Here is a 10,711-nt window from a genome sequence, read left to right as displayed (position 1 = left end):
TCCAACATGACTGTGCACCAGTGCACAAAGCAAGGTCCATAAAGACATGGATTAGCGAGTTTGGTGTGGAGGAACTTGACTGGCCTGCACAGAGTCCTGACCTCAACCGGATAGAACACCTTTGGGATGAATTAGAGCGGTGACTGTGAGCCAGGCCTTCACGCCAACATCACTGCCTGACCTCACAAATGTGCTTCTAAACCTTGTGGAAAGCCTTCCCAGAAGAGTTGAAGCTGTTATAGCTGCAAAGGGTGGGCCAACTCCATATTAAACCCTTCGGATTAAGAATGTGATGTCATTGAAGTTCATGTGCACATAAAGGCAGGCGTCCCAAAACTTTTGGGACTTCCGCTGGCTTGCCTTCTTCCCATAGTGCATCCTGGTACCATGTGTTCCCCAGGTAAGCGACGCACACACACCCGGCTATCCAGGTGATATAAAAGAAAACGTGATTTATCAGACCAGGCCACCTTATTCCATTGCTCCGTGATCCAGTTCTGATGCTTACGTGTCCACTGTTGGTGCTTTCGGTGGTGGACAGGAGTCAGCATGGTCACCCTGACTGGTCTGCAGCTATGCAGCTCCATACGCAACAAACTGTGATGCACTGTGTATTCTGACACCTTTCTATCAGAACCAGCATTAACTTCTGGAGCAATCTGAGCTACAGTAACTCGTCTGTTGGATCGGACCACACGGGCCAGCCTTCGCTCCCCACGTGCATCAGTGAGCCTCGGTCGTCATTGACCCTGTTGCCGGTTCACCACTGTTCCTTTCTTGGACCACTTTTGATAGATACTGACCACTGCAGACCGGGAACACCCCACAAGAGCTGCAGTTTTGGAGATAAAATCCATGATGCCTTGTATCTGAACAAGATGTCCAGGACCTCCAGCAGAAAAACAGGCCCACAACATTATAGATCCAGCAGTATGGACATGGGGTACTTTTCTATCCCTGTGTGCACCAATCCCATCTTGAGTGTTTGATACTAACAAGCACATTTTTATTTTCATCTGACCATAGAACCCAGCCAAGTTTGACGATCCAGTAGTGTCTGACAGCTGAATATGCTGGAGATTGTTTCTTGATGAGAGGCTTTTTCTTGAAACTCTCCCAAACAACATGTGGTGATGAAGGTGCAGTTTTATATTTTTTTAGGCTTTCTGATCGCATGACTGAACTATTTTCTGCAATTCCCCAGCTGCGATCCTTGGAGAATCTTTGGCCATCTCTTTAGATTCGGGGTGTCTAAGAGTTGAATGATATCCATTTATCCCATATCGGCCATTTTGGGCATCGGCCTTTTTGCATTTTGTAGTAAAAATGCTGTTTGTTTTTTTTTGTTTTTGTTTTTTTTGTTTTTTTTGACTCAGCAGTACAATGATTATATAAACAGGTGCTGAATGAAGGATTCCTAGATATGCACAAAAAAATAGGTTCTTCAGCAAAGACGGTGGTAAATATGTTCTTGTATGCAGTGGGGATGGCGGAGATGTGTACATTGTTTTGCATAAATCTCTTTCTTCCAGGGAGCAACAAAAGGTAAACGTTAGTGATTTTTTTTCTTCATCACATCTTTTCTTTCCATATAATGAAAAAGAAAAAGGCTGTGATTCCCTAATGTCTCCATGCATGCAAAATTTTTTTTTTTATCAGTTTGAAACTACATGAGGATGAATAAATGATGATTGTATTTAATATTTTTAGGTGAATTATCCCTTTAACAAACTGAAAAAAAAAATAAATAAATCTCACACTTGCACATGTGAGTACACTAATGGCACACAAGATGGCGATGTTGAATACAGGTGTAGACTCAACCTTTCTATCTCTATTGTACATTTGATTTTTTCAACATTTAAAAATATTACATATGTTTTTGTACATGGTCCACGTGGTTCCTGTTCTGTTAAACCTTCATTAACCCGTTATATGCTGGACATATAATGGCAACAATGCAAATTGCTTATATCAAAACTATTTCAATAATATTAGAGTCAAGACAGGCTAAATTAATTCAAGAAATGAATTGCTTGCAACCAATTATTTATTTATTATTTACAGAAGGCCTACATGCAACTTAACAATTTCTGGTTCCTGAAACTTTCTGCATGAGAACTTTAGTTTATGGTTCGAAAAGAAAAAAATAACAAAACGTTAAAAATTGGTTCCCAATAATGGAATAATTTACCATATATAACCTAACTTTAGAAATAGCCAACAATTAAGCTAAAAATTGTTTTTTATAGTACATTATTTCACTGTATTTCAGTCATCCAGTTGAAATCAGTCCATTATTATAAATCAAATCTGTATCCTCATTATCTTATCCTTCTGTTTTGTTTATGCATAAATGTAGCTGTTAAATGCAGTACTGTCATTAAATATATGTGCTGGATATGTTAAATGTTTTTGATAGATAGATAGATAGATAGATAGATAGATAGATAGATAGATAGATAGATAGATAGATAGATAGATAGATAGATAGATAGATATTGATTGATTGATTGATAGATAGATAGATAGATAGATAGATAGATAGATAGATAGATAGATAGATAGATAGATAGATAGATAGATTATTTTTAAGATCTGAGGTGAATTATCCATCGTCGCTTTCAGTACGACTGTGAAAAACACACAAAATGAAATTCATACTCACATTAGATGCTTTTATCATTAATTTAAGGACATAAACAGTACCAGATTTGATCATTGTCATACTTTGTTGTTCCAGTCGCGTCGTATAGAAACCGTTTGTAAAATGTCGCCACGTGTCGCGTTTGACAAAAACTCTGATTCGTTGAAAACGTTTTATAGGGTAGAGTGGGGGAAAACGCCCCCCTTAAGGAAAATGTGACATTAAAGTGAAACAAAACATAAATATGATTAGAATTGCCATCCTGGTTTTGAGTGACTATGGCAGGAGTTATTCATCAAATATTAAAATTGCTCAGCCTTCATAATTAATTAGTATTTTGACTGAAAATATTTATGTACAAAGGGGGCGTTTTGCCCCACTCTACACTACATTAAACGATTCACCACATTTTAAGCATTGCATTGACCGTGTTACATGTTAGGCTATGTTTTTATCAACGAGCGAGGGTGAAAAAACAAAGATAATCTCTGGGGAATATATGTTTCATCAAAATAAAGTTCTGCTGTTTTGATCGCGCGCGTGCACCTGTTTGCCGCGGAATGTCTCGACAAACATGGCCCCGCCCTCCTACACTTGTCCTTTCGTTCTGATTGGCTGAGCGAGCTGTCCGTCCAGCTCGAGCCCGCACCTGACTCTCTCTTCTCTACTCGAGAATGTGGCGCAAAGACAACCTCCAAACATCAGCTATTCATTCAACACGCAACATCTCCCGCTTGAGTTTCCTGCAGAAGACCCGAGATACGATGCCAAGGTCTTTCTTGGTGAAGAAACACCTCACGAACAAGAAGCCTGACTATGGAGTGTTGGGCTCAAAAAAACACGGCAAGTTATTTTCAGACTAAATGACTAAATAGAAAGTTTCTCGCTTGTAAGACTTGTTGTTTTAACTGCTTATGTGTTTCATAGTTTGATTATTATTTATATTAGGATATATCAATTCGATATAGTAGTTTAAAATATTTAACACATCATTTGTTTTCGCATAAATCACTTTTAATAATATAATTCACTTGTTTGAGTAAAATAAAAAGGTATGAATGAGGAGAAATGTTTTGCATTAGTGATTATAATTTAATAAAATTATGAAAGTACAAATATTACAGTTTTACAAAAGTGTTAACGTGGATATTATGTTCTAATCTTAATAGTGCAAAAACTATAAATATATATTAAAATTTATATTTTCATATAGCTGAGACTTTTTAAAAGTCTTATTATGATTCAGACGGCATGCATGGTAATTTTACAAGAATATAAAATGTTTCTCATATATATATACATATATATAGTCACTGCTTTAAATGTGTCACGATAGGCCTATATGATCAGTTACAGATGTTTTATACATGATGATGATGGTGATGAGAGAAGGATGAAGATATGGCAGTTTAGCAGGTGCAGAATCTCTCACAGAAGAGCGGCTCATTGTGAGTCCTTACTTTGGGTCTGAAGAGTCCTGATAGAAAAGCCAGAGAGGGATAAACGTGTGTAGGTATTATCAACAGTATATATAAGAGGGAGATTGAAATAAGAAACAGTGGACTAAACCTTATAATATCTATTATTTTTACTTTTTTGACAAAAGACTGACAAAACACTTGAGAAACTAACTATAACTTGCATTTTGTTTTTACAAAGACTTAGTATTATTTTTATTTTTCCTGTCGATGATCTTCTCTGACAAAATGAATAAGGTTAATATTAAATAACTACATGAGTTAACATGAACTTCTAAAGCATTAGATAATCTTACCTAATTTTCATTTCCGTATTTACATTACTAAAATCAAACATTGTATCTGTTGGTATTATTTAATAGACCTGAGCTGACATGAACTAACAATCAACAGTTGCATTTTTATTAACTAATATTAACAATGATATATATAAAAAATGAATTGCTTATTTTTAGTTAATGTTAGTTAATGCTTTAAAGGATTAGTTCACTTCAGAATGAAAATTTCCTGATAATTTACTCTCCTCCATGTCATCCAAGATCTTAATGTCTTTCTTTCTTCAGTGGAAAAGAAATGAAGGTTTTTGAGGAAAAAATTCCAGGATTTTTCTCCATATAGTGGACTTCACTGGGGTTTAACGCGTTGAAGGTCCAAATGTCAGTTTCAGTGCAGCTCTACATGATCACAGACGAGGAATAAGAGTGCATGGAAACACAAAAAGCTGAACATCAGTTATTAATATTAAAGAATTAACTAATAAAACTTATTTATTTTATTTTACTTATTGTAAAGTCTTACCATAAAAATTAATTTTGCCACAGGAGAAATTTGACAAATATGAGGAAAGAACAAAAACACCAAATTTGGTTAAATATATTTATCTGATAAGTAACAAGTTTTATTTTACTGTGCAGAAACAAAAAGCTGAATATCAGTTATTAATATTTTGTTGCTTCCCACTTGTTTTTGCATGTGTTCATAATTTCTTTGTTTATTTTCTGGACAAAAATTATGTCCCACAATTTGGCAGGTTTCATTGCGTTATTATCACAGATAAAACAAACAAATAAGGGTGAAGTTGATGATTTTCCTAGACCATAAACATGTTAAATTTATTGTTAAATGATCGGTATTCACCTTATTTTGCAATGCGGATGTAAGCTGTTTCCTGTGAATGTGAGACTTCTGATTCATTAGCCGTTATAAGGAAAGAAGAGAAGAATAACAAAATGCAGTAAATGTAAAACTATTTGTGCAACAAACCAATGTGTTCATGATTATGATAAATAAAAATGTTAAAAGTGAGGTGGATGATGTGAAATCAATCATGCTTTAAAGGCACATTTAATCATTTATTGTTAGTTTAATTGTTTATTGTTAGTGATTTATTTAAATGTTGATACATATGAATTCAGGTAATGTTATAAATTATGCATTACATATCTCCACAGAGGTGATTCATATCGAATCCTCGAGCTCCAGACTCAAAGCGCTGCATCCACATGAGACTCTGCTTCTTGGGAACTCATTGAGCTCCACTCTGCGGACGATCCCGGTCAGTTCAGGGATGTACGTGCCTCCTCAACACCCAACGGACGGCCCGGTTCTGGGTCTCACTTACCCCTTACCTGTGACATCCAGTCCTCTTCCAGACATACGGCCTGCGCTGCCAATGCTGGAGCGAACCGAGCCACGGCCATTCCAGCTATCCCAAAGAGACCTACAAGACGACGTGTCCGCTTTAGGACTGGCCAGCACCGGCAGCGCTGATGAATGTTTTGACTGCCAGAAAGCTTACCTGAGCTTCTCTAGCCTGACCGGCCCGAGGCAGGTCCACTGTCAGTGGCAGTGCCAAAAGTGCTTCAGCTGCAAGTACTGCGACAAGGAGTACGTGAGTCTCGGGGCGCTGAAGATGCACATCCGCACGCACACGCTGCCATGTGTGTGTAAGCTGTGCGGAAAGGCCTTCTCCAGGCCCTGGCTGCTTCAGGGACACATTCGCACACACACAGGTACGTTCAGAGTCGCTGGAGGAACATTTCAGTATTGAAAAGCTGTTCTGAAAGGAATATGTGTCACTCAAACATTTGTCACATACTTTGGCATAATGTTATGTTTGAATATACATAAATATGTATATAAATAAATAGTTTTAAAGCTGTTGAGATAATTGAAAAAACTTTTGTATATTCTCAAATGTCAGGGTGGCAAGATAATAACGTTAAGGCTGATACTGTAATGCAACATCCAGAGGATCTGTGATCATCGTGGCCGAGAGAAAAGGTTTAGATATCTCTCAAATACTAATAAAAACAGCTAATTTCAAGTATCTGTAGATATATATTTGGGTCAATGGCGTGATGGTCATTTTTTTGTCCAAAGGCCTTATAATAATAATAAAAAACAAAGATATGACATCCAAAAGGGGTTAATTATATTTTGCTTCATTTAAAGGTATTTTAAAGATTTTGAAGTGTTAAAAGGTCATTTGGTTTAACCGCCCAAAGGTCAATACAGCCATTTCATTTGCAATTAAAATATCTTAAAATATAATAGATGTACATATTTTTTTATTCTGGCATGATTTTATAACATCATATATCAACATAGTGCAAAATGACGTTAAAATTATGTGTTGAAGTCATTGCTTTGTTATTAGAAAGAATGTCCGGAAAAAATAATTTCATTGATGTCATTCGGAGTAACCGATATTAAAGGGACCATTTTGCTTCAAGTCATGTGGTCAATATCATGTGACAGGATGTGACATCATTCAGACACTTGGAAAGGACCACATGGTCATGAAGCAAAGTAACTAACTCTAACTATTTGAAAAAATTTCACTTGATCATACGCATGTCCCGAAACATCAGGTCATTTGGTGCAACCGCTATAAAACATGGAAAATGTTGTAATATTTTAAAAACTTGTACTAAATATAAAATGTTTGATTGTACTTTTGTTAGATAGCTAGATATCAACCTGTTATCATTGATTGAAAATATCGTCATTCGGTATAACTAAAAGTGTCATTCGGTGAAACCGAGATTTTGGTTAAACTGAATGACTTTTTTGGAGACAAATTTTGTCTGTCTTGTAAAAAATGACAAAATCAGTGTTAATTGATTATAAAAAAAACAGATAATGTCATTGGTAACACTTAAATTATAAATTAATTAATTAAATTAATTATATCTCCATTATGTTTTTACACTTTTAAAAACCTGATTTGTCAATGTTCATTTACATATATTTGGTTGTACTACTGACAAAAAAGTTTAAAAAATGAATTTAAACACTTTGAAATGTTGTGTAACAACTGAAACTTGTTTAAAAACATCGTTCATGACTCAAAAATATGCATTACATCAGTTTTGAAAAGAGTTTTTAAAATACCTGTAGGAAAAACATTACAATAAAAGTGTATTTCCGTCAGTGTATTTTTACGTCTACAGCTGAAAATGTACTAAAATCATTAGAGAATACACATTTACTTAAAAATGCAATGATTTATTAGCAGTAATGTTGAACTGTTTGGCTGAAGTAAGAGTGTGTTTAGATCACTGTGTTAACTGTTTTAAAAAATTGGAGAAATGTGTCAAATCGATTGAGAAAAACTGTAGTATGAAAAAAAAAAGTATAATCTACAGAACTTTTTTCTCCCTTTATCCAATGGAAAGGTTTCGTGGATGTTAAAGGCTCTTCATGGAGCCGTCGATGCCAATAAAGAACCTTATTGGTAACACTTTATTTTAAGGTGAGGTAGTTACACGTTAAATTATGTATATTATGCATAATTACAAGTAACTGACCGTAAACCAAACCCTAACTCTAACACTATAGTAAGTACATGTAGTTATCAAGTGTAAACCCTTTATTTTTAAGATTATTGTGTCATTTCATATTTTCTGCTTGTGTGAAACACGAAATGAGAAGTTGTGAATTTAACTTATGCATAAAATTAGAATGTCGCATTAAATATTTGTAAATAAAGCAGCGTTTTCATCCCATGTGTTCAAGAGAACAAAATCATCACTTCTTGGGAGATTGGTGCAAAAAATCAGTAATAAAAATGTAAGCTGCTGCAATCGGGCTCCTTTTCCCTCCATCATAAATGAGTTTGTCTTTTGGAGGGAATTAAACCAAATCATTCTTTGACTCGGGCGTTTCAGAACCACCAAACCAGCATCTGAGATGCTGCGATATGATTGGTCCGCTGGTTAGTATAGTTATCCAATCACAGCCTCTGCTGAGGCAAGGTCACGTTTTTTTTGTTGCACATCGAGGGATTTATTTGTTAAATGTCGTAGTTCATGCACATGTCTTCTTATCGGATAAAAAATGTGTCTGCCTCATTTTAGCACATGTGTTTTTTATGCACATCCAGCTTCCATCCAGCATTTTTTTTCAGGTAATTTCCCAAAATGTGAAAAAAATAGAAACGGTCCATCTCGGTGCTAGTCGTTTCAATACAATGAAAGTGTCAAGCGAATATACTGCCAAGCTCCACATCGATCACAAAAGCTACATAAATTAGACTAAAATGAGTCTTCTGAAGCTGTATGAATTCCCTTCCACAGTCTCAAATCTTGTTCTTACTTGTGTTGACTTAAATTGTGATTTTTGACATTGCTGATGATGGCAAATCTCCACTGGTTCTCACTTCACATCATGGCAGGTTTGAAATAAGTGCACGCAAATGAGATTTAAGATCGACAGCACAGGGGAATATTTTAAATTTCAGTCTCTTCCACACACACGTGACTTCTGAAGATTTCCAATATATGGTGCACAGGTTGTATAGACCATTTTGTGAGACTTTTATGGTGCTTTCTGTCCTTTTTGGAGCTTGGCAGTTTAAATCATCATCCACCTTCCTTGTATGCACATTTATATTATTCTTTAGATCATTTTTTGTGTTTTCTGAAAGAAAACAAATAATACAGGACTGGAATGATATGTACACTAAAAGTACACTGGGAAAAAAAAGGTGTATGATTTACTTTGAAACAATTTTCACTCAGAAATTGCTTGTACATTTCACAATCAAAGTAACACATTTAATTAAAAATGAAATTTTGAAGTTGAAAGACTCATAATTTCTTGTAAAACACTCAAATAATGTCTAATAAAGCCTTTATATACAATGCATTTAATGCATTAATAATGCACTGTATGGTCTCATGAAAAATTGTAACCACAGTTATGATGCATTATAATACTACTAATATTATCATGCATTTTAACTTTGGTTGCAGTTGTTTGTTAAAAAAAAAAAAAAAAAACTACGTCATGAATACCTTTATAATGCATTATACATAAAGGCTTCAGGTAAAGTGTATTTTCAACATTTTCATTTTAAGTGAACTGCTTCTCACAGATGTATGAAAATGATGCATTATAATTTTGAAGAAATTAAAATGTATGTGACCTAACTCAGATCATTTAATGCTTTCAGGTGAGAAGCCGTTCTCCTGTCCCCACTGCAGTCGTGCGTTTGCTGACCGCTCGAACCTCCGGGCGCATCTACAAACCCACTCCGAGATCAAGAAATACCAGTGCAGAAGCTGCTTCAAAACCTTCTCCAGAATATCACTCCTGACCAAGCATGAAGAGGCCGGGTGCTGCCCCATGTCCTAATATTACCAGAGCCAAAGTTTGACAGATCGTTCTGCTTGGACGGATCGACAAGTACTCAAGAACGAGGAATACTGACTGATATATACTGTATGCTCTTTGAATGCAATGCAATCTATAAAGCACAATATGCTGTGTGAGAGTGGCCTTACAAATTGTCCAGTTGTTATATTTAGTACTTGTGATGATTTTCAGGTTACGGTTTTGTAATGGGGAAATTTCTAAGCAAACAATAAAATAATATTTTTCTAATAATATAATATGTGTCCTGTTTAGTTTAACATAAAAGTTTGAAACAACTGCCATGTGCTTCTGTACCTGCTCACGACACTGGGTTAAAAACAACCCAACTTGTTGAACGTTTGACCCAACGATCTGAGCTATTTAACTCAACTATAACTTAAAAAATACAGTTTGGAAATTAAAGTCGCACACAGAAACACTAGAGTAACAACACAGGCAACAGTAATAATCAAAAGGTGAACATTTATTAATAAACAAGAACAAAATTATAGGAAAGAGTAAAAACAATGTGTACACGTGTATGGGAGTGAGAAACTCAACAGTTATATAGCTTATACAGTCAAAAGTGAGTTTTAATATTTAATAAATTACGTTTATGAACAAAGTTTACCATATTTCACTTTTTTTTTCCTCCCACCGGACACATTAATAACACTGCGGCCAAGTTCAGCCAAAAAAACACCGAAAGTTGGGAATCAATATCGCTGGATAACACTAAAATGACCCATCATGACTTTTGACTTCACATGCTGTTACATAAAATTAATTCATACAATATTAATTAATATGTCTATATTGAGGACAGCTGAGGAGAGGAAAATTCTGTGAGGCTAAATAAAACCTGCAATGTTTCCCATTTGTAATTGTGCATGGAAAAATCCCTGTATATATATCTGTTTATTGGCAGGTGGATGGAGGCCAGCTG

The 10,711-nt window shown here is 35.3% G+C and overlaps 1 protein-coding gene across 2 annotated transcripts; it reads left to right on the top strand.

Annotated features, from left to right (window-relative positions):
• Nucleotides 1-3,359: 3,359 nt before the first annotated feature.
• snai3 (snail family zinc finger 3) lies at nt 3,360-9,986 on the top strand. 2 transcript variants are annotated; one of them, XM_067401574.1, is made up of 4 exons: nt 3,360-3,490; nt 5,577-6,137; nt 7,806-7,887; nt 9,589-9,689. In XM_067401574.1, exons 1-3 carry the CDS (start codon nt 3,412-3,414, stop codon nt 7,850-7,852), a joined length of 687 nt encoding a protein of 228 aa, XP_067257675.1. In that variant the 5' UTR covers nt 3,360-3,411; the 3' UTR covers nt 7,853-7,887; nt 9,589-9,689. The 2 variants fall into 2 exon arrangements, with proteins under 2 accessions (XP_067257675.1, XP_067257674.1); XM_067401573.1 differs by lacking the exon at nt 7,806-7,887 and having other exon boundaries at nt 9,584-9,986.
• The last annotated feature ends 725 nt before the right edge of the window (nt 9,987-10,711 follow it).

This window comes from Chanodichthys erythropterus, chromosome 11, assembly GCF_024489055.1.
Source record: "Chanodichthys erythropterus isolate Z2021 chromosome 11, ASM2448905v1, whole genome shotgun sequence".
Lineage (NCBI taxonomy): Eukaryota > Metazoa > Chordata > Actinopteri > Cypriniformes > Xenocyprididae > Chanodichthys > Chanodichthys erythropterus.
This window is presented reverse-complemented; position numbering and strand designations above follow the sequence as displayed.